Source organism: Labrus mixtus, chromosome 4 (assembly GCF_963584025.1).
Source record: "Labrus mixtus chromosome 4, fLabMix1.1, whole genome shotgun sequence".
Lineage (NCBI taxonomy): Eukaryota > Metazoa > Chordata > Actinopteri > Labriformes > Labridae > Labrus > Labrus mixtus.
The window spans coordinates 27,239,106-27,264,454 of record NC_083615.1 but is presented as its reverse complement, the minus strand read 5'-3'; the positions used below and the strand labels follow the sequence as shown (position 1 = coordinate 27,264,454).

The 25,349-nt window shown below is 43.7% G+C and overlaps 1 protein-coding gene across 4 annotated transcripts in view; it reads right to left on the bottom strand.

The window, feature by feature from the left end:
* Nucleotides 1-25,349, bottom strand: part of LOC132973325 (tetraspanin-9-like) — a 235,233-nt gene that overhangs the window by 21,344 nt on the left and 188,540 nt on the right. For all 4 annotated transcript variants that reach the window (XM_061036748.1, XM_061036747.1, XM_061036746.1 and 1 more), the window contains 4 exons: nucleotides 23,716-23,790; nucleotides 15,976-16,077; nucleotides 14,866-14,997; nucleotides 11,801-11,884 (listed from right to left, as the gene is read on the bottom strand). In XM_061036748.1, coding sequence (XP_060892731.1) covers nucleotides 11,801-11,884; nucleotides 14,866-14,997; nucleotides 15,976-16,077; nucleotides 23,716-23,790 — 393 coding nt within the window. The remainder of the gene's footprint in view (nucleotides 1-11,800; nucleotides 11,885-14,865; nucleotides 14,998-15,975; nucleotides 16,078-23,715; nucleotides 23,791-25,349) is intronic.

Genomic DNA, 25,349 nt, shown 5'->3' with positions numbered 1-25,349 from the left:
GAGCACACATTTTCTGAAAAGTGGAGCAGACAGAAGACGGAGAGGATGGACTTTTCTCATGATTGGGGGGTTTGTAGACAGACTAGAGACACATATTAGTGTTAGACAAACATGGTGAAGTGGATTTTGCATAATATGTGACCTTTAAATGCAGGGTTATGACCTGATGGTGGAGCCATTTTGTTCCGTGTTGCTATGCAGTATATCCCACCACACTATGTGTCAATACACGATGACTAGGGGGGGCAGTCTTCAATTGCATCAGGTCACGTGCATAAGGTGATGATGGTGGCAGAAATTGCAGTCATGACAGTGCCTTTCATGGCTTTAGATAGATAAAAACATTAATCTCTCAGCATTTCATACTACTGTGACACCGATAAATATGAGGCAGACCACTTTTTAGATGAAAAAAAAAAGAATAAGCAAATTTTACAGAAAATATTTGATTCCATTTTAAATCAGCATTGACGCCCTCATGTCTGCATGAAAACATCAAGCTGTTCCCATCGACTGGCTGACATAGCCAAAAACAACCAAAGTGTTGAATGTTTAACTACACCCAGCTGAGAAATAGTCCGGCAAATAACCCCATTAAATCACAATGTGACTTTAGTTTTCATTTGTATGCAGAATTTGTTGTTTTAAATCTGAGCTGAGGAAGTAGTTCCCTTTGTTTAGAGTTTTTTTTTTATATACAAAGCTAACCTTGCAAACATCTTTTGTTTGTTTGTTTGTTTGCCGGCTGGTGCTGGCGCTTTATTTCTGTCCTGATTGTGACTCCGTCCTTTATGATGGTTTGAAGGAAGGTTATCTCGGTTTCCTGTTGTTACTTTATTTAGGTATTTGATGTTTTGATGATGTTTCTAATGTCTGAGTCTGATAGTTTTCTATATGTTTCCTGTTTTCACCTGCTCCTAAACAAACTTCTCCTTTGGGACAATAAAGTTGAAATTAAAACAAGTTAACTTCCCATAAAGCCAAAACTTTACCTTAAAGAAAGCCACCCTTTACATACATCCAAAAATAAAATGTAAGAGACTGTTTCTGCATTTTTAGAAACAATGAGAATCTAAACTCATGAAGGAGGAGATTCAAAAGAACGAGCAAAGAAGACGAGCAAACAGTATAATGTACAGTGAGCCTGCATCAGTCTTAGTGTTACTCTTTTGATGTCACACGCAAACACAGCACAGCAAAACCCAAATATCCCGACCGCCATGCGGTAAAAAGATGGGCGAGTTCACTCGGGGAAACACGACAGATTGGGAACAGATAGCAGCACAAACCAACCTGCCTGTCACCTTCACTGCAGATTTATGAGCCGAGTAATGCTGTGTGAGGACAAACTGAACATCCTCATCAAATAAAAAACCCCTCCGTGTTCAGGTCGATGAAATGAGTTCTGCTGGGGATGATTGGGGACAAATTTGAAATGCTGAGAAAACAATTAGTGGGGGAAAAAAAGGTATCCAATGTTGTTTCTGTTCACTTTATTTCAGGACATGTTACTTATACAAAATAGTCTTTACAAAGGCTTTATTTAGGTAATTATTTTTTGCATAGAAGGAACAGTGATGCGAAACAAAAAGCCAGGATGGAATGGCACAATAAACTCCACTCGCTAACACACAAGGGCCAGATAACAATTAGGTTTCAAAAGGGGATAAAACTCGGTACAAAAATACTCTGCTGCTCTCGCTGTGCTGCCGAACAACCAGACAAATTGGCGTTTGTTTCCACTTTCATCAGCTCCCTTTTGTTCTTTAAAAACCCCTCAGCTTGGCTTCCTTTCTACCATTAGCTCATCTCAGCATCTGAAGGACGACGCTCCCTCAGGTTTTATTATTTTATTTAAAAAAAAAAAACAGACCATTTTTAAGGCGGCAGTGCCACTTTCTCTCAAACAGTACACCTTGGGATCTGCAGTGACACCGCTCCTCTTCATCTTCATTCCAAGTCCTGCCTTCCAACCCCCCTAAAAAAATTCAGCATCAAACAGTGTTTAAATGCTGCCAATATAATTGACAGTGACATGAAAAGGGAATACATCAGGAGCATCCAGTCATTAAACATGAAAGGCAATGAGCGTACGGTGCCGTGGGATTTTGTGACACTCTTTCCTTTATTTAAAAAATAGTTGATTTAGAGAATAAAGAGAAGGTAGTGTACCACCTAGTATAGATATTCAGAGTGCTTTCACATGTAGCAGAAGAAACTCCACAGGACAAGGCTGGCAGGTATCAGATATTGCCATCCAGCAGAACACAACATCAAACACACCATTTGTAGAGCATACATTTCCACTGCTCAGATATTCAGCTGTAGCACAGGGGGGGGGTTACGAGGAGATTACAGAAATAATGTGTCGAAAGTGGCAAAAAAAAGAGAAGAAGAAGAAGAAGGGAGAAATAAAAGTATTTTTAAGTCTGCAATTTAAGTCTCTAAATTCTTCACTGCAGAGAAAGCAGATTCTCTTTCCTCTGCCATTTCCTGTGCTTTACTGGGAGAGCTTCCCTGGATTAGAGGGGATACGTTATACTCCTTCCAAAACAAACATAGTGTGTCTTACTACAAACAGGATGTAAATGTGGTCAAATAAAATAGAACAAAACTGACAAAAACACAAATTTACATCAAATTTAAATTTTTCCTGTACTGTAAAAAAAAAAAAAACAGAGGCAGAAAATCTGTCAAACGTGAGAATTGATAACACAAAAGCTGCATGTGTCCTAATTCAGGATCAGGGTCCTTCGAAGGGCGCATATGAAGACTGATCGCGTCACAGCAGCGCGTCGAGGCTCCTTCCAATGTGCGTCCTACTTTTCACTGAAGATGCATCCTTTGTGGTGCAACATATCCCAAGATCAATGCACGCAAATCGCAATGGCTGAAAGTTACGCTTTAAAGCCTGATTTATACTTCTGCGTTGAATCTATGTCGTAATGGCCGATACTTGTGCGTTGATAATTCTGTGTACTCCGCCTTACTAGTTGGCACTGCAATTTCTATGCTAGTTACATCCCAGTTTCCGCCTCATTCTCTGCTTGTTTGTGTACAGGGAACCATGGCAACAGAAACCTTTGCATGTTACGTATGTCGGAGCTGGAGCTGATAAATATTGAGCAGCAGTTGATGATACTGCATTACTTATTTCTAGCCTTCTCTCTTCTGCAGAATTGAGAAAATAGCAGCGATACCAGAAATGTTGAGCAAGTCAGGCTAAGTGAAGCCACAGCGTATGCTACGGCCTAGATTTAACGCAGAAGTGTAAACCAGGCTTTTAAATTTTAGTTATTGGTTTCAAATCAGTCAAAAAAGCTAGCAGTACTAATGTTTAAAGTTGAAAGATGCCTTAAAAAGTATCCTTAGTAATAGGTTAAGCCACATGATGTTGGTTATGTTAGCTAGTTCTGGTGCAGCTGCTGAGGTTGCTCGGTGAAAAGGGGCGGAGCTTAGCAAGAAAAAGATTGGATGGCAACAGCTGGTAACGCAAACAGGATGTCCGTCACAGGCCAGACTGTCTCATTTCCGTTTGACCCGCGCCACGATAGGCTGACTCCTTCGAAGAATTCCAGCCCTGAATCGGGACACAGCTTTGGTTTGATGATACAGTCGAAGAGAGCTCGGGTCGTTAGGCAATTTCAGTCATAGAAAATGGCATTTAAACGTGCCAAAGTGAAAGAATGAGTAAGAAACATCAGTTTGTAAAATGAGCATATTTACATCCAGGGCTGAGAGACTGTAGTGACATGGGGTTGTGCAGTGTCATAATAATAGACCATGCACTACAAGTACAAACAGGGCCTCCTACTGGCAGTTTGAAAAAGAGAAATACTGCAGATTACACCAGCACGCCCTCCTTTAATTCAACTAGGTCCTAATACAGAGAAGCACTACGACAAGCGTGCAGTTTGTCTTTTGTTTGCTTCACCCGATACTATGCCAAATTTCCCCCCCTCTTTCAATTCTGACTTAATTGCTTTAACTGCCTGTAGCAAAGTTAAGACAGAAAGGCATTTTTTGCACCTAGTAGGGGAACATCTCAAAGACTAATCCCCTCAGAAACAAATGTTTAATAATGTCATGTTCTCACAATGAGTTCCAAAGAGCCTCTGAAAAAGAAAAGTCAATAAAAACAGCCTACAAGAAGAAGAGGGGGAGGGGGGGGAAACAACAGTATATCGTATAAAAACAAACGGCAATAACCAATGTACAAAAATAACATAATTAAAACAGCTTTTGTTAAAATGGCATTCATCCCGGCTTTCTGAAGACATGAAGGAACATTTTCTCTGACACAGGCATGAAAACGAGGTGACAGTGGCGGAACTGAGAGGGAGTTCACTCGGAGCAGAACATTTCAGACTGTCAGCACAGTCAGATCAGTCGGGGGCAAAGAGTCACAGAGTGTGCAGGGCTGGCTCTCTGAAGCGTGGCGTCCGATTTTTGGAGACAGACGATGCTTTTGTTTTATTTTTACCACCCTCCATTCTGTGACAGCAGCGTTCAAACACTTCCCCACCCCATGCGAGACAAAGCAACAGCACAAGAAACAATATTTATTTTGGGGTTGTTTCGTCGGGCTGCACTGAGTTACAACGCAGTCTGATTTATAGAAATGTTATGAATATGCCTCCTGAGCAGCAGAACATCTAAAGAGCACAGCTGTATTTCTCCTGTGTCAGTGCTGCCAGCTACTGTAAATGTAGCGCCTGGTGTCCGCAGACTGAGCGAGGCATTAAATAAAGGATGTGTAGAGAGTTTGTGGAGGCAGCCGAGCAGGGGCGATGTGACCGCTCGTGCCTGCGCTGTACATCAGCAGCTGTCATGTTCCCCCCCGTGGACACAACAAGAGGAGTTGGAGCATATGGGGGCAGGCGGTGAATCACAGCCAGCAGGGTCGCTGCACATAACAGACCGAATCAGATGCTTCCTGATGCATGATGCCCCCTTCTTCCTAAATCTGTGACTCTCACATTAACTCATTCTAGAAACAATAAGAGAAAAGTCAAGAATGACTTCAGGTGATACTCTGAGGCGTGCAGGCTGCCAGACTGCAACAGTGTCAAAACGCTGAATCTGGGTGGGTCATTTTTCTCCTCCTCGCTGGGTCATTTGTTATCTTATGTAGGAGCAGAACATCCAGTTCCAAAGATTTATCTAAGGAAGCAAACCCTCCCGTCTAGAATGACTTAATGTATAACTTCTAACACAGCCTCCTCTGGCCCCAGTGGTTTCTCTGCTCTGTTTCCAACAGCAGCCAACAAATACCTAATTACCATTTCCTGCTGAAGGACGTCCAGTTCATTACTACTTGTTGGTCTTGTCCTCCTTTATGGCCATTATTCCCATCAGCTGTAGAGGAATGATACTCTAACACTTGCACATAACGTCCTGACATTTTCGAGGTGAGCTGTTTGCCCCTTTGTAAACTCTCCCTGTGAAGTCAGGGGGTCGGAGGGGGCGATGACGTTAGTAGACCATAGACTGTAAAACAAACGTCCAGTGCGTTCTCCATGCACATAATGAAGCTGCTTTATTATGTCTTTGGTGTGCCAGTACGTTCTTCTCTGTTATTTGGATGATATTGTGAATGTGTCCAACTACAGGAAGCATTGATACAAAGGCATCCGACTCTGTTGCTTTGTTTGCTAAATGATTCTTTCTACGTCATCTCTTGCATCACGAGACACCCCCCCCCCCCCCCCCTCCTGTCCCCCTCCTTTGAGGTGCATGTGTGAACAAAGCAAATCAGGGAGATTAAAGAGGTAGTCTGCATGACATTTCCTGGAAATTTTCAGGAGTGCGTGAAAATGGCTTAAGAAGATCTTGCAGAACTTTGGAAATACTGCAGCATGTCTAAAACGAAATCGAATTAAGCAAGAGAAACAAGGTCTAGTTCTTTGGGGCTAGACATGCTGGCTCACATCTCAATCTTGTTTCACCAAATTAGATGTCTAGTCCTGTACACAGTGAGTTTATTTGAAAATCAATCAGGGCAAAGATGCCTGCTTGGTTCAGAGTCAGAAAATATACGTTGTCTGAAATCACTCCCCGTTGCTCAGCTCTATTTTTAGCGCTCTTCATTTTTAGTATCTGTACTCTGAGAGTTGAATTCATGCACCACACACGGCTAAATGTGTACGCTTAATTCCCACAATAAACGGAACTAATCAGCCAGAGTAATTGAAAACACCTGTGTGGGTATGCTGGGCTTTTGGTATCAGCACTTTTCTTTGATTGCTGTGAAAGACACAAACGCCTCCTCACGATCACGCTGAAAAGGACACACTGTTACATCAGATAGAGAAGTGCACACTGTACAGGAAACGGCAAATGCCAACACAATGTCATTAGCAGTACTGAAATGAGGAAACATGCCAAATTGAGTCGGAGATATCAGAAAGCAATCTGGAGTTATTTTGGTGAGAAAACAAAGCTGAGTGAAAGTGTCTGTTGAAAACGTCCAGCACTGTTTACAGACTGACTTCCTGCTCCAGTTTTGACCTGTCGTCTCAGCTTTGCGTTGTAACAAGGGATTATTACCAACACTTGGTGAGCACTTCCTGCTTTCTGAATGAAGAGGCTTGTTTACAACCTGTCCGATCCCCGGACTGAGATGTAGCCATGCAGCCTCGAACAATGGGGTAGTCGTTTACATACAGTCAGATATGTTGACTAAAGCAGATGCACTGGAGGGAAGCGCAGCAGATGTGGGGTCTTTTCTATCTTTAGGAGACAGCCTGATTCTTCTAGTAAACAGACATGTCCTTCAGGGCAGGACTGCCGTACCTATCTGTCTCAGCTTTGATCTGCCTTCACACACCTCCCCCTCCCCATCTCCCCATCTCCCCAATCCCTCTGTGGCTACAGAAAGGCAACAAACATAAAACCAGCGAAGTTGCATACCTGAGGAGTAACTGTGTGATGAACAGGAATGTCTGCAGAGGAGCTGTGTGTACGTACGGAGCATATAAAGCTCTTTGCTTTCTGACGTTTGGAAAGAAAATTGGGGGTGAAAAAGCTGGGGGAGTTTGACAGCCCGAGAGGGAAAGAATGAGGAGGGCAGAACAAACGGATGAGAGCTGGAGAATACAAAGAGAAAGTCTCCAGCCGACTCCGCTAACACAATTGATGGCAACCGGGAGACAACATGTCTGCTCTGTTTTTGCCCCCTCTGCCCTTCATTCTCTGTGTCTCTATGTGCCGTATGTTTCTTTCCTCTGCGGCTTGGACAGTGCGATACGGCATACCCACAAAGATACACGCTCACACTCAATTCAGTGTGTTTTCTCGAAGGGGGAATCTTCATCACCCGCATCTCTTCACTTGACAGCCCTGGTGGAGTCCTAATAAACATCCATTTTATACCATTTGTTTTGTCTCGCAGGGAAAGGGAATGCTGCTGCTGTGTACAGAACAGAGTGTGTGTGTGTGTGTGTGTGTGTGAGTGTGGATGTGTGTGTGTGTGTGTTCACAGGCATTGCAATTTATTATTCAGAGGGAACTGCAGAAGTTGTTATAAAATAAATCCAATCATGATTTCTCATGTGCTGAAATCGTCCCCTCTTTCCCCAAATCTTTGCAGCCAAATGAAAAAAACATGAAACGTTAAACACCACCTAAACGTGTCTGTATCCCTCTGCAGCATCGTCCTGTCAATCACCCCCCCCCCCCCCCACACACACACACACATACCTCCTGCGTGTTGGAGAGCTCATTACACTGATCTGTTCACACTTCAATTCCGCAGGAGCGTCGTTGACACACGTTACAAAAATAAACAAGATAAAATAAAGACATCTGACATGTCGACGACGACGGTAAATCAGTAAAGTAGAAAACTAGCATGCCATGTTGGAACTTCTTTCATTTACAGGTGAAAAGAGGGGCTTGTTTTGTTTCAACAAACAAGAGGAGAGAAAAGCCCACAACAGGTGGAGCTTCTCGTCAGTTTCATGGTTGTCTGTGCCTCTGAGCGGGTGCGAGGGGCATTAGTAAAAGTCTTCTCAAATGTCTCTTCTTCCATTCCAGCAAAGTGTTAGTCCAAGCAAAAAGAAACAAAAGAAAATATAGAAATGTACTCAAGAGGAGTGACAACCAATGGGATTCTCTTCTTTGCCAAAAAAAAGAAAAGCAGGTGTCCCTTCTCTTCCAGTTGTGTAACTCTTTGGCAGAATGAATGGTGAGAGCAGAACAGAGAGGGAACACAGCTGGATCTGTACAGAAGGTCGAGGAAAAGGGGGAAGTGGGGGGGGGGCAAAGGATGCTCTAAAGAGATTGTAAAGTGAGGAGGGGGGAGGGAGGGGGGGGCAGGGATGTTGAAATCAGAGTCTTATCCCGTCAGGCAGTGGGGCTCCTCTCCACTGGGTGCCTTCTCCCAAAGGCTAAGCGTCGTACTTCTTCCCCGTTCTGTGGATGTGATGGAACAGCGTCATGGAGAACGCCATGCCCAGGAGCTGCAGAGGAAGATGAAGAAGAAGAAGAAGAGGAGACGGTGAATTGGACGTCTGCATGTATGGTGTGTGTTTAAGTATGATATGTGTGTCTCTGTGTGCTCTGATTTGATGTTGATGCCTTGGGCTGCTGTGTGTTTGGATGCACAATAAATCCTGTGGTGAAGCAAGAGAAACATTTTGCACACACTTTTTTTTCTCAGATGGCCTTCAAACACGAGCTCAGGAACCCTTTTCTGATGGGGAAAAATGTACAGCATGCACACGCATTTAGTCAGTGACGTAAATTGAGATGCCACTGAATCAAAGTAGCCAGCTATCTCTTTGAAGTTTCCATTACCGCTGATACTTCTACATCAAACACAGTCACAAGGCTGATCCTAAAACCATTATCTGGCAAAGTTCGGATGGCAGCGAAACGGCAAAGTACTGTTTGCTGCATCGTCTTTATAAAAAAGGGCTGCGTGGACTTCCTGCAAACAGCCTCCACTGGGGATTCCTGAGGGATGTGATTAGCCTGGGAAAGCTGCTGATTCTCCTCCTTTAGTTTCTGTCAAAACCTAATTCCAAAGGGTTGCTTCAGAGGAAACTCTACCTTAAACCGCTGTCAATCAAAACACAGAGTGCCATTTGAGGTAAACATCAAGCTGAGGGGGAGCCAGAGCCAATGAAAAGCTGTCTTAGCGCTTCAAAAGAGGCCCAATTATTTACATGTGGCTCAAAGTTTTTGCTGTCTGCCTCATTCAGCTTCAGCGAGACAGCATGAAGACGCTCCTACATGACTCTACAAAGCTCAGTCAGCCTGCATATAGAAATACAGCCAAGATTTCTGAAACTATTGTGGGTGAAGATACACATATATAAGCTTTTTTCCCAAAGTCTGTCATATATGCTGCTAGTCTAAATCATTCATAAGACAGTTCTTTGGGTTTCAAGATACTCGCCCCTGTCATGTCCTACACCTTTCCTTCCAGTCTCCTAATCTGACAGCTCAAGGTCTGTTCCTCCACAGGAGTGTGCCCGGTGTGTGTGTGTGTGTGTGTGTGTGTGTGTGTGTGTGTGTGTGTGTGTGTGTGTGTGCAAAGAGAATGATAGAGATCATTAAAGTCAATGTCAGCAGAGTGCCAGGGAGGGTTTCACACAGTATGAAGACTTTATCAGGCTCCAAACCGGGGCCAAATTTGACACTGTTATATATGTGCACATTGTGTGCATGGAGAAGAATTACCAGACATGTAGAGAGAGAGAGTCAGACAGATGGAGAGAAGAATTAGAATAGCAGGAGGGGTGTGATCTCGTCATGAATACACAGCGATCTGAAGTCGTCTCATACTGAATGCTGTCTTCCCCTCAGTGATGCTGCGGACCTCCTCAGAAGCACATACCTCTTCTTCTTCTCAGGAGTTTAGAAATGTGCAGAAAACCCGACAACATTCAGCACAGAGATTTTCACAGGAAGGCCACCTGACTGAGCCATGGATTCATCGATTAGCAGACTAGAGAGACTTTGACCCTCATGAGCTTGAGGAGATGTTGAAAGCATAACAAGTACTGCTGGTGATACATGCATAAGCAGGAGTTTTCAGCCGGATTTCATGTTGAGATTTTTTTAGGGGCATTTTCAAATTGTGCGTCACAAAAAGCAGAGTCTTTATAATGTATCAGAAGCATTCAACTGAAGTGTCAAAAAAGACTGCTAGGTGCAGACAGATAAAGAAACTTTAATTATATATCACCGTCATATTTTCTGCATCATTTTCATTTGTTTAAAATTTAACCTGGCCTCATTAGGCTTGATTCTTTTATAATAGTTTAATGGCCCACAACGGGAGAATTACAGCCACCAGCTGTTTTACTCTGTGCAGACAACTCCCAATATATGCACGACAGCTGTGGACGGGAATTAACTTTAAGAGCTTTTTCTTTTGTAGATTCTCCAGAGAATCGGTTCACGTCGTGAAACATTTAGACAGAAAAACAAGTGGGGAACGTTTAGGTGTGATACCTGAAGGTTGGAAAGACTTCAGCTGGGAACACGGACAATAGATCTGTCGCTCTGCTAGAGGAGCAGCTGAAGGGGTGAAGTATGATCATTGGAAGGGGGGATTTATTGCAGAATGTAAGGTTGTCAAACGTTTTGATACTTTACGACACCACAAGTTTTGAAATAATAATATTTCTTATTCATTTAGTATCAAAAGCTTTAAAAAAAACTTCAGATCTTCAGTCATATTTCATTCAAAGCAGAGAGTTATGCTGCTATAGGCTTGGACTACCTGGGGAACTGGCACATAGAGCTCCTCTCTCCCTCTCGATATGTCACTATCTGTAAATCTTAGTTACTAACCACATATTTTCCTGTGAGCTCCTGAGCTCTCATGTCTTCTGGGTTCCTCGGGATTGTTGGTGGGGGCGGCCTGATGCAATGGATGCAATTTAGGATATTTAAGAACAAGAATATACCTAATACTGGGTGTCTGGGAACTTATTGTATCAAAGTTTAAAATTCAGGTTTTGTAACAGAATGTGATGCTTCTGTCCATTAACACCTCCATCTTTCAGGTGTTTGTTAATGGGGACGGGAGGCCGGGTATCTGCACAGGTTGCCCGTCTATCACAGGGCTGTCACACATAGACACACATACAACTCCATCTCATAAAAGTGCAGAGACTGCAGGAAAGGGCTGAGTTGCCACAGACACACAGCAAAGTGTTGCTGCGTTGACACAGCTGACGTCTGAACAGTTTGTGGCTCGATCGTCCGTTTGCAAATGAAAACCAAATATAAAACCCATATGGAGTCAAATTTGTGCAAGTGTAAGGTAAAAACTAAACTCAGCTTTATTCAGTGTGAAGACACCCTGAGGACACACAACCTCTAAGTAAGTAGAAAAACTTCTGGGAAGACAAGAGGGATAGATGTAAAGCAGAATAAAGGACGAAATGAGAAGCAGCTTCTGAGGAAGAATATCCATCAGCCTTCCCTGCAGTGCTTTTAATCTGAGACTCTATACCTGAGAATCTATATTCAGTCTCTCTCTCCTCAGCTCTGATGGCTCCTATAACATGGCTGCAGGCTGCTGGCACAGAGCCAGGTGGCTTTGATTCTCCCAGACAGGATCAGGGTTCAGAAAACAGTGACTTCAATATTTTCACGTTGTGTGGGTGCCCAGAACGCCCACCGAGCGCAGGCCTCATAACTTTCCCGGCAGACGAAGGTGGCACAGAGGCCACTGAGTGTGCACGCTTTTCTAACATGTTGCCAGGCAGGCAGACGCAATAAGTGCACGTCGACACACAGAGCACACAGAGAAGGAGATATTCATCACTGAGCCTCGTACCTGCACCACCAAGATGACCATGCCGATGGTTACCAGCAGGTGCTTGTTGTCGTCCATCCATTCCTCCACTTTCTCAAAGCAGCCCTGAAAATAGAACAAAAACGCTTGTGAAGATACAGCTTAAGAAGAAGTGACTTTTCATTGTGGCAGGGGAATAAAAGCACTCCAGTCTCAGTGTTGCTTCTTTAGCAACTTTGAAAACACAAACATGAACTTGTAAAGCGCCTTTCTAGTCTCCTTTGATTTATTTTGACACGCCGCCCAAGCAGCAGGAGCAACATGGGGACACATCGGACATGTTGCAGCAGGAGCTGGGGATCGAACCGGTTCAGAGACGCTTGACTCTACCAACTGTGCCACAGCCGCCCCTAATAGACAACTACTAGTTAAGACCGGAGGTAGCAAAAAATTACTTTTAAGGCCCAACATGTGCTGACCCTGTTCTATATTTCTGAGCTTTTAACCCCTTATGAACTAGTCAGAGATCCTCTGGTCGAGCTCTGCTGGCTGCTCCAAGGTCCAGTCTGAAAACCAAATGGGGGCGGGGCTTTTTGCTGTCAGAGCCCCCAGACTGTGTACCAGTCTGCAAGAGGAGATGAGACCTGCAGAGTCACTCTATACAGGATACATTCTAAAAGTTACTGAACGCGAGAGTCAGTTGTATTAAACAGAAACGATATTATCGTCCAATGTATTCTTGGTTTGAAACTTGCAGCAGCAGCAGCAGCCTGACTGGTCCGTAGTTTGGCAGCGACTTCTTGAGAGACTAAAATATGAAGAGCGTTTCTGTGTCACACTTTCTGTGTTTAGAGCTCACAGTTACTTTATTGCACAAATGATGCAAAGCAATTTGTTCAACTAATTAAAATAAACTCAAATTCTGAGGTCAGAAAGTGAAATGATTACGAGTCTTGCAGTCGTGTCTGTGAAGCTCGATGCCAAAGTTTAGTGAGAACAGAAGGGCCTCAAATGTTTTTGGCTCATCTACGAGGATCTGAGTCTTATCTATGTTTAGCTTGAGGAAGTTCTTCTTGCTCATCCGCTCATTAACGGCTGACACACAGTCAGCTCCATTTTTTTTTTGGCAATCATTTCCCTTCATTTAGCAGCCGAGCTAAGTCTGAATATTATCAGTCTGCGACGAGTGACAATTTGAATAACCCCAGGAAATTATGGAGAGCTATCAAATCTATTTCAGCCTCTGATATTCACAGTGAACGGCCTCATTGTATTGTTGAGGACACTGCATCCCGCTTTGTCAGATCTGCTGTGCTGGAAGTACTTTCATTATCACGTCGTAGCCTTTGCTTTACGACCTCTGACAGCCTTCTCTGCTCCTGACATGACTGTGGATTGTACTTTTTATGGTTCACTTTGTTTCCGTTTGTATTGATTCCCTGAGCTTTTTGTTTCTTGCACCCGCTGCAACCTGCAGGTCCAAAAAGCCCGGAACCAGTAATTATATACACATCTGATTATGTGAACCTTAGTCGAGCACTTTGAAATTCATTCAAATATTACAATGTTCCAACTCTGTTAAAAAAGGGAGAAATTAAATTATAACTTCTTAAAAATAGTCAATTAAAAATCAATGTTTAACAGGTCTATGTATGACCTGGTTGGATGGACTGTACGGTAACCCGAGCTGGTCCAGGATGAACCAGGATCAGACACACTCTTAGTGAAAAGAAAAATGCTTTGTGACATCAAACGCTTTGTTTTCGATCTACTGGAGGTTCCTAATTTTTATTGAATTTTTTTGTTTTTTAAAGATTTATTTTTGGACATTTCGTGCCTTTATTAGAGAGATACGACAGTAGATAAGAGTTGGAAATCAGGGAGAAAGAGAGTAGGGAACGACATGCGGGAAAGGAGCCACAGGTCAGATTCGAACCTGGGCTGCCCGCCTGGAGGACCACAGCCCCAACACATGGGGGCGCACGCTCCAACCACTGCGCCACCAGCGCCCCAGCGTTTTGTTTTTATCCAAACAGGAAGTAATGTACCTTAGCTTAAGACTGGCCTGACCTTTGGAGCAGACAATAAGACATGTTCCTGGGAAGTCCCTGAACACCCAGTCTTCAGTTTTTAATGTTAATGTTTGAAACAGTGGACTTCCCAGGAAGAGAGATGCTGGTTAAATCAAAGAAAGATTAAGAATTGAAAAGTTATTCGGGGTCTGAATACATTATTCATGAGATAAACCCTCGGCTGACTGCACGACCAGCAGAGGTGTTAAAAGCAGTGAATTACCCATGACTGTCGGGCTATATGTGGAGACGTATGGGCCATAAGGACAGACATGTGCACTAACTCTAAAATGTATTCCAACCTGGGTTCATCCAGCGGTCGCTCACAGGCGGGAAGGTGAGGTGATGGGCTTTATGGGGCTTGGAGCCGCAGAGTGGTGGCCCTTGTTGAGCGTATAGATGCTGAGGCAGCATGTAAGACTTGACCCTGTAGTGCGTAGCTGACTCCTTCGGGCAGGATTACACACAGGCTTTTAGAGCCGTGCTTTCCCAATGGGTCAGCTCAATGTCTGCCTATTCTCATTTTGGCAATTACATTACAGCTTTTAATCCCCTTCTCTGGACCTGCTAACAAACCACATGCCAGACCAAAACTAGATTACACTCGTAATGGAGGGGATTGGTGAACAATGTGCTGCAAGGTCTTTTGATAAAGAACGAGCTGCTGTCTCATGCATAATGGAAAAAACAAAATCCAGCGTGATAAGAATTCTGCATTAAGAAGGAAACTTCAAATCTACTTTAAATGCACACAAAGGGTCGGAAAAGCAACTCCCGAGCAGATGGACTGAGGATCATGAGATTGATGATTTACACATCCCCTGTGAATCCTGTACTAATACCAGTCTGCGTCGTAGATCAACACAATCATTTTGTAATGCCACATACTGTATCTACAAACACAACTGGGTGCGAGGCAACAAGAGTGTATGGATCTGGCTGCTGATCTCACTAGTGCTACAAGGACGGATTAAGAGACGATGTGAGAAAGTTGACCTGGTGTTTGTGTTTCCATCAGAGCTCAAATGGACTCACCCTGTTCCAGAACATGTTGGTGGAGTTTCTCCCACAGTTCTGGTAATGCTCCTGGCAGCAGCGGTCAGGAACCACCGTCTCCTTCAGAGCCTCGTGCCAGTCGGTGTATGCTATCACACCGCAGCACTTCCACTGTGGAAAAAAGCACACACATCAAATTGTATTATATGAAGATTGTCAAGAGTATGAGACCTCATTTGATGATGTTTGTATGTATTCATGTTTATCTGCACAAGCGTGTGTTTGTTTATTTGAATGTATTCAGGGACGGCTGGTATAAATCCCTTTATTGACGAAAGAGATGAGAAATTAATTTTTCAAATGATCTACAATAAAATGTTTTACATTTTGGAGGCACCTGAAGAAGCAGCTGAACATAAAGTTAAAAGACCTGTAAATTGATTTTCTTCTTTTTAACCCAAGCACTGCCTGCATCCTCTTCCATTCACTACCTTAGTGTAAATGAATGACAGGTGTCATGGCTTGCTCCTTGATTTGCTGATCATTTGGGTTAAATTCATTCGGCCCACAGACCATCTTCTTTTGACCAATGACACAACTGTCGAGTTACAGACTGTAGAGAGAGAGCTAACTACCTTATACCTTACCTTAAAAAACATGTTTATTTACTGAACATTGTTCATTAAAAAATATGTTTGTTAAGTTTAAAGAGCGATCACGATGCTAATTCGGTTAGCTAGTTAATGGAAATTGCCATTATGTCTTAGCATCAAGCTAAGGACCTAAGAAATGCATCGCAGTCGTCTGTGAGAAATTGCGCGCATCAATCTTAGAAATAATGCATCAGTCTCCAAACTCCCAAAATACTCTTCCATCATCATCATCATCACTTCTTTAACCACATATCATGACTTTTTTTCAGTTTCTAAAACTAACTTTGATGATTAATGGATTGTCATTAGCATGTTTTTCCTGTAGATGAAGGCACTTTTAATGTTACATTAAGGCCACGGCTACACGCCAGAGAATACATTAGCTGCAATATTTTATTAAACCTTTGCATACATGTCTCACTTCTTCTGCTGTGAGTGGACCTTCATGCGCATGTTTCTAAGATTAGATGTAAAGCTTGGCGCCAGGACGATTTACCTCTGCCTGGATGATGTTCCAGGCGTTTCGCAGGCCGATGTTGTTCTCTGAGTTGTAGAGAGCCAGGCCGTCCTTCAGATCCTGTTTGGCATTCTCACTCACCTGAGGACACAAAAAGACAACGCCAGCCTTGGTGAGCGGCCTTCTTTCAACAGTGTTTTCTCGGACAATAAGGGTCTATTGAATTCGACCAATAACGATAGCCCTTCTATTGGAGGAGGCAGCATTCACAGTGTTTTTCTCTTTTCAAACTGCTCATGTCTGTTCCACACAGATATAAACAGTTAAAGGCAAAGCGGTTATCTTTTCTAGAAGATCGCACAGGATTTCTTGTGGGTTAGATTTAGCAAACTGTTAATGATGAAAAGGATAAAGCTGTCAAAATGTGAAAGCAGACGATGCCTTCATTCCAACAGATAACAGCAGCTCGGTTGCAGGTTACACTTCTATCCACATCTAAATTTATAATCTGAACTTTTGCACGATGGCTACAGATGTGACACATGTCAGGTGTTGCTTCACTCCACACAAACACACACCTCCAACACGCCCTTCAGCAGCGCTGGCTGCCAAATCATTTTCCTCTTGACTGAACCCCGACGTGCTCGGGGTTGTGCCGTGTCTGATGGAGATTAATATCTCATTGGATGTGTTAATGAGATACAAAAGCGGAGCCTTACTTCTCCCGCAGTTGGCTTCGCCCGTGGGGATTCGCTAACTGCCAGGACAGATTGAGAGGCGCTTCTGATAAGGGGTAATTATTAACTGGAAAAATGACACACTGCTTCACGGGCGATACGAAAGTCATATCCCAAGCAATGGAACATATATGCAGCCTTGAGTAGTTCAAGCTCAAGGCATCAGACTGCGCGTGAATGAAAAAAGAGGACATCATGTCTGTCACCGCCTGAGAAAACAAGCTTCTTTCAGCTGCATAGTCTCCAATTTCCTTCCTCGGAGAGGGAGGACTGATGTTCAGCTAAACATGGTTCGGAGGCTGCTCAGTAATTCCCTGTTTCAAAAAATAATGGAGGCAGCAAAATTGAGGCAGCCTGTTAGATGTCAGCCTGCTTTATGCGAGAGAAAAACAATTTTAATCTGACTAGACTTATTACCTGTGTAGCTCCGCTCAGACTGTACATTATAATGTACATGAGAAACCAAACCTCCCTTTGAGCATACAGATCCCAACATTAAGCTTTCAATTAAGTGTTTGAGTCAGCAAGAAAAAGCCTCAAACTGTTCTCTTCTGAGCCGAAACTGTTTGTTAAATCAGATATTAAAGTCAAGCGGATTTTCCCTGATTAGCTAAAGTTGCTCTGGAAATAAAATGCTTAAGTAATCATTAATTATGCAAAAACCCGGTTTTGAAAATCCTCTTAAAGCTTTGAAATAGGATTAGCATCATTTCAAATCGCTTTCTTTTTTTCGTCACTGGGTAACTTTGCTGATGCGGAGCAGCGAGATCCGTGTGTTGCACCTCTGGCTGCAGCATCACGCCGTATCTGCCCTCGTGCAGGAGAGCGAGATGAATCGAAGCATCATCAATCTCTGCCTCGCACTCTGTTTCCATCCTCCTATCTTCTCCTCTCCATCTCAGGCTCCGTGTGATGCTGCTCGCTCATTACCGACTCTCGCAAACACAGTCACCAGAGAGCAGAGGGGGGCCCCTTCCTGCAATAAAAATCATCTTCTTTGTCTCCAATAAGTCTCTGCACAGCTTCCATTTCATGTGTGGAAGTCTTTGTTACAGCCTGAGATGAAACTTAATGATGCAGATTTACCGCTAACGAGAGGCAGACAAACGAGTGCAGAACAAACAGGGATTTGATCTTGCCCCATTTTCTTATTGAAAAAGGAGCAGATACACATACACACACAGACACGTCCTAGTAGCTTTTTTTTGTTCCTCATAAGGAAAAACTAACTTCTTTACTGAAGCTCTTGAGGCTGTAACACAGTCCGACACCACTCGTTGGTAACGCCCTAACTCCTGCTGAGTTTTCTCTGAAAGTTCCCCGCGGGGGATCACTGCAACACCTCTAGTGTGGGCATATCGACACGCAGCTCCTACTCTAACTCCTGCTTTCGTCTCGGGGCTGAACAAGTCCACCTCACTCAGCGATACAGGACAGCTCATTCATCACAGGATGAATAAAGGGGTGCAGCTCACAGGAGCGAGGCATGATCAGGGGGGAAGCGGAAGCAGACAAGCAGATATATGCACGTTGACAGTGCGGAGGAGGGAACACGCTTTCTATCCAAATTGGTGTGTGTTTTCTGTCACTGTGCACAAGGCAGAAAACACAGAGTGGGTGGTGGATTGTCAACAGAACACCTGTCTGTCAATTGAATTGCTGTTACACTGCAAAAACATCCAGTCAATACTGGTAATATACCAAAAGGAGAGGTTTCATTTTTTTTTTATCTCCTGTTAGGATTTTCCATCTTAACCAAGAATATTTTTTATCTGATCCCAGCACTCACATCAATAATTGCAGAGCAACAGATCCGAACTGTCAGAACCGAGTCCCAGATCTGGAGACATGTAAACCCCTTTGGGGGGGGACCAGGTACATCGGGGGCTTGTCATCATGCAGACGCGGAGCCGGTGCTGACTCGTTATCTGAGCGCTGAGCCATGACGGAGCAGACAGCTCCAGTCCTCTGAATGTGTACGATCTGAACCTTTCATCCGTGTTTAATGTCCAACAGGAACCTCGTGCCCAATTAAGTCAGTGAAGGCCACATCTGTGTTGGATTCAAAGTGTGCCATAGAAGAAGATGAATCTTTTGAATGTGAGTGTAAGCTCTGGGCTGACGCCTCGTCTCCTCTCTCGTTAGATTGTTTCTCCGAGGACGACGGCAAACAACCGGTGTCTCAGAGGGAACTTTGTGTTCCTCACAAGTCACAGAAAAAAAAGAGGATGACTTATTTACAGTATGCAACGTGTTTGGTGTATAGAAGAGCAATTAGTGTATTGGTGGGAGTTTTATCCACTTTTACCCACCTGCTGTTTATCACTTCGAGCGATGAGAATCTTCAGACGATGTTACAGTGTTTATTTCTAAATGAATCACAGCCTCTGCAGTATTTCTCACACACACACACACACACACACACACACACACACACACACACACACACACACAAAAAAGGTCTACATGCAGGTGGTTTGGTAAATATATTATCAGCGTGAGAAAGAGGCCAACTAAAAGGGTAAAACAACCCATCTGTGAAATAAGACACAACTGTGCACACAGTATGTAAAAAAACAGAGCCTGATGAAACCATCATTTTGAGTCATCTGATGCCTTCTGTGCACACAGACAGACGGACGGGAGAGCAGAGCTGAGAGCTGTGCAGAGAGGAAGCAGAATCAAGGGGCTACGGATACATTTAAACCTGGAATGTCATGTTTTGGATTTATGATCACAGGCTGTGATCAAAACACTAACATGGAACATCGTGTTTAAATGACGAACATGTTCCTATACTGGGACGCTGATGGCCTAGTTGTTAGTTTGCGCGCCACTTGTACAGAGGCTACAGTCGTCAAGCGGCACCCTGGGGTTCAAATCCAACCTGTGGCTCCTGTGCCGCATGTCATTCCCCACCTTTTCTCATTTCCGACACTATCCACTGTCCTGTCTCTCTTATAACGGCATAAAAAAGGCCAAATAAAAATCTTAGAAAACATTCCAATACAAAAGTCTTTCTACGTTGTCAACATATTTGTGCAATTTAGGCAGTGCTCTCTTTCCCTGCATTAAAAATGACAAAGAAGGAATCATTTTCAACATGTGGCATTGAAAAGTATTAGAGCATCGGAATTGTTGACAGCTTTAGATTAAATTTCTACTTTTAAGCTTCTTTCTTCAAAATTCTGTCACCTGTTCTCCCCACTCTCATCTCGTCTTATCTCCCCCCTCATCTCGTCTTATCTCCCCCCTCATCTCGTCTCACCTCATCTCATTTTACCTCATCTCCCCCTCTCGTCTCGTCTCATCTCACATCGTCTCCAACCTCATCTTATCTTGTGTCTTTAAAAAGGCGTTTTTCTGAATTCTTAAACAAAGGTCCAGTTCAGAACATTTGTCAAACATTTTACAGTTTCTTGCTTTTATTAAAGAAAGAAAGAGATTGTCTGAGTCGTCAGATCACAGAGACACTGTTAGCTCATTTCACTCAGCTGTAAAACAGCATTGAGAGAGTCACTTATTGTTGAACAGTTGTGAGGATAATCTGACACTAAAAAGCGTTTTTCCTTTTCTTTCTGCCGACTCATTTGTTGCCTTTAGTCAGAGGGACGTCTTTAAAAGTCTTCAGTACTCTTCTCTTCTGCTCCACATTCATCCTCGTGTCGCGTGTTTCCTGTCAGGGCACAGTGGCTCCAATTTTCCCCTTCTTTTGACTCCCCCCCCCCAAAAAAAACCCCTCAAAACAGAGCCTGACAATATTTTGCTCTCATTGCACTGCTCTGGATAAGTGCATTCGCTAACTGCCCGGAAAGTCTAATAAATGATGTGGAGAGAAGCAGCATCGCAGCAAGAGGTCCCCCACAGCACATCATTAAACAGGATACATCATTCCTTCAGTTCCTCTGCGAGTCTGTGTGCCGGGTAGCCTGAGGCCAGGACACTCGACCCCCACCACTCCTCTGTAATTGGTCCGGAAATAGTAAAGCACAGTCAGGGGTTGAACATAATTTCTGCCTGCTTAAAAATGCAACACGTGACCAGATGGGTGTGCTGGTTTGTTGGGTCGTTAGTTAAAACGAATCAGTGATGTGGCATGGCCTTCCCTGCCCTCTCAAAGACTCCTTTTATGCGACTAACCTTCCTTAATTCTCAGCGGCACTGTTCCCTTTGTCCTGAGTGTCTTTTTTTAAAACTTCACAGCGTCACTCTTGTCACATTTGTCTCCTTTGATCCTCCCTTTAGACTATTTTTAATGTGCTGCTCCCTCTCTCCTCTAACAACTTCCCTCCCTGACACATTTTTATCTTTCTTCCTCACATTTCCCACCTCGCTTGTTCTTTCACCTCATTTTTTTTGTTCCGGCTCTTCTCCCTACATCACACACTCTGGTTCTCACCCCCCGACTACTCCCCAGGTTCTGCTTCCTCGTTCTGAGCTAATAAACCTTCCGCTGGTGTGTTTGGCTCGGCGTGTCGGGTCTGAGGAGGCACAATGAGGTCACGGCGTTAAAGACGGATGGCTGTAATCTGGTTTGTAACTCAGCCATCTGCTGAAGTCAGCCGGGTTGCTAACTGCAGGGCCGGCCTTTATTATACTACGGCCTCTACGCGGCATTTAATCAGCGAGCTCAACACCATTGGCCTGTGAAGGGAACAACGGGCTACCTACGCACACACACGCCATACCTGAAGGCGAGCCTGCTGGGCTGAGAGAGATTTTCCATTAGGAAGAAAGAGTGCTGCCTCTTAAGCAGGATTAAACTGGTGGGAACGCAGGAATAAGCGGGGAGACGGGGTGACTAAATGAAAGCAGTGCCGCAAAGTGTTCCTCCAGCAGAGCAGGAAACTATATGTTCATGTCTTCTCCTCGTCTCGTCTCGTCTTGTCGACAGCTTGTCACCCAGAAAGACCGCTGTTGGCAGAGGCGTCGCTCATGACTTATAGATGACCTATTTGAAAGACTAAAGAATCTGTTTGGCGCGCCTCTGTCGATACACATTTAAAAGCTGCCAGCTACTGTACGTCTTCCAGACTTGTTAATAAATGCCTTGTGATTAGGAGATCAAATAGGAGAAGTGAATTAGTGATTCCTCTGATCACAGCCTGCAGTGGAGGATAAAGAGCGCCTCAGACAGCATACAAGATCTCACTAGAGAGAACAAGCCAAAAAAAAAAAAAACAACATCTGAATGTGAGATGGACACCTTTTTGTCCCCCATCTATTTGTGACATTCTGTAACATCAAATGCCATCCGAGCAACAGCACAAGATCATTTCCTCAAATTTGCAAGACGTCTTATTTGAAGGCAGCGTGAAAATGTCATCTCCAGTGATATGTCATTGACTGTGACGGCCTCGCTCTCCAATGATATTTGAAAACCAAAACAAGGAATAACGTTTGGTATCATTGGTTTCACATCATTTTAGATCTAAGCCAGCGGGAAGAAGAAAAAACGCTGTAATCTGGCATGAAAAAATCAGTCAGTATTCACTTGATCACTGGTGAACGAGAACCCACATCCCTTATTCATGCAGACTCATTTCTGGTTCAGGAAATCCTCAGCCCTATTTGCCTATCTTTTCCTGACTTCACAGGTGATGGGAAGCAGAGCTGCACAGTCAAGAGCCCTCGATTTAAATTCCACTGGCATCAGGGTTTGGAGTTTCCCCCCCCCCCCCACCTAAAGTTAAGCCGGTAATATTTTGGAGATAAGGCAGCAGACATATTTACTACTGACGGAGGTTTGCCTCCGAGACCTGATCCAAATCTGAGAATGGATTGGCTGCTAAATGAATTCCTTTATCTGCCTGAGAGACTAAGTTTGAGAAATAACCTCGGAACAAAGCAGGAGAATTAGACAACATCCCGAGAGCTCGGCGACATAGAGACTTTGAATACAAAAAAATAGATGTATCTATCAACAGCGTGTCCTTGAAAACACATCGAAGGCTTCACCTCTTGTTCGGCACAAGACATTTGTCATCTTCACGAGCGAACATTTGTGGGGGGCCGGGGGGATTTAATTAAACATGCAGAAGTACCCAGTCTGCTCATGCATGTCTGTAATCTCCAGAGCTTTACATATCATCATCTGTTGTTACCACAGACTTACACCTGACTCCAGCCCCTGCAGGGGTCATGGGAAATGTTCTGGGGACCAATTACTGGGGCCAACTGGTGGGGATGTGGCTGCATTTTGTGGCCTAACCTTTGGCTGCCGGGTTAACAGAAGAATGAAGACTTTTATCCTCCTGTCTGAGGTACAACCGGATATAAAAAGAGTCAAATCCCAGCAGGCAACTGGAACATTTGTGTGTTTATCGTGCGCCTGTGTGTGGTCATACATGCAAGCAAGCCTAAAAGTCTAACTTACAATGTTCAAATGGTTGTGTATTGCTGTTTTAAAACAGGCACAAACTTCTGACATTCTCCCAAAAAATCCTCAGGCTGAGCTTTCATGTGTGAACACAACCTGCCAATGTTTTCAACCTAAATGTATCCAGACTTTTCCTGCCAGCCTCCGAGTAAAACTTCGGGATGAGTGGATGTGAGAACGCAGCAGGAAATATTCACTGAGAGAGTGAGTCGGGGTGCTGAAGATTATATCATTCGACTGATGCACGTCCGGGATATTACTTGGGACGCTGAAACAAATGAAGGTACAGTGTCTGATTCTGTCCAGTCGTCTTCCATCTAGGCTTTCTGCAGCGTCTTTTTTTTACTTCATGTCCTGCCTCCTGAGACCTCGCTTGCCATCCGACAGGGAAAACTTCATGTTTGGGCAACATGTGTGAATAAGCATCGCGTGAAGATTTCAGGGGCAGCTTGAAGGTACAGTGTAGTATGAGTGATATCATACTACTAATGTTTAGGACTTTAGTATTCCAGGGTTCAATCTGTAATGCACATCGCTCAGCATGTCAAATAACTGTGGTGACGTTTTGGACTGCATAGAGCAAATGTTAGAGCGTTAGATGTCACAATAAGAGACGTTAGCTTTTGACAGTCAGACAGAACGGGAAAAACAAAATGAACTCACCTTGTCTGAGTACACAAAGAACAGGATGATCAGTATGAGCTCTGCGAGGAGAATGATCAGCAGGACAATGAAGAACTGTCAGAGAGAAGAGAGAGAGAGAGCCTTGTTTTAGTAATCACTTTGGAGGTAATGTTCAACCACCTTGTCAAACTGATTAAAAAACCATTTTGTATTACATGACACTTTTTATCATTTTTATAATGAGCTCTGCATCTGGGATTTGTAGCGAACAAATACCGCCGTACTCTGCACCTTACTCCATCCTCCTCACCCTAATCTTCACCATGCCGTACACCAACCACAGATGTTTCTATCCCACAGGACCAGCTGAGCACTGAGCACTGGAACTTGACTTGTTTGAACAGCCGAGCGGGTCTGAACCCGATCACAGCTTGAGATGTGAGGCTGCAGACAAATATATATGCAGCCAGAAGGGCGAGGATATTTTATCTTTTACCCCCCCCCCCCCCCCCCCCCCCCCCCCCCACACCCCAAGGCCCACCGTGCATCTCTTAAATATTTTATTATGGATTTTTCACATGAACATTTTTTATCATAGGAATAGTGTTGTATTGGATTTTAACGACATACTTGCGATGAATTTGAACCATCTTCAATCTATTCTCATATAAAATGTGCAGGTACGTGACTCACTGAGAGAAGAAATCTTATATCTCAGCCTGACATGTCTGGCTAAATAAAGTATTAGCAAAAGGAAATCAATTTTTCATCCATGTAGGGGAACATGTTTAGGAAATAGTTCAACAGTCCTGTAAAATACATTAATGCGCCCCTTTCCAGAGATTTAGATGTGAAGAAAACTAACGGATACATTTGAAAGCTAATTCCTGTTAGCTTAATTTTTCATGTAGACTGAAAACATGGGCAAAGTTAGCCTGCAGACTCTAGCTTTTCATCTAACCTCTAAAGCTTTCTTATTTAAAACATCACATCCGGGTTCTTTAAAGGAGCAGTATGTAACTCTGACACCTAGTGTTTAACATGGGTACTGCAGTCCAAATTCAAAACATTACAGAGAGCTGTCTCCCCCAGCCCCCTCCTCTCTAGAGTCGATGCTCACACAGGTTGCCACATGGTGGACACTGAAGCTTCAGTGTTTATCCAGCTCTGCATGGGTCTGTAAACCTTTCTGTGTTCTAACCTCTCTCCATTTTTCAAAAGCATCTCCAATATTGATCCTAGTTTGAGCACGTTTCTGCTCGTGGAGCTTATTAGAAACATGCACATCTTCTCTGGTCCAAACAAATCCAGAGCATTCAGGAGCAGAATCTAAAGTTAGAAGGAGGACATACTGGCTGCTGCATTGTTGTCAGCGAAGCCAGCACTTCAACATAACATGTTTCTTTAATGTCTGATCATATAGTAGGTATAGTAGGTGAAAAAAAGGTGAAAAAAGGGCATTTAGTTTATGTAGGATTGTTTGTAAGCCTGGATTTACTTCACAAATAAATAGCCAAGGAATGAGCAGAACAAGGAAGAACCTTTTTAATCAATAAGCTGTACAGGTATTGGTAGGACACACTGACTCCTGGCATAGTAGCTTCATATTTAGCATACACACATAACAGTGGTAAAGATTGTCTTTTCCAGCTTTGAGCAAGGAAACAAACAAA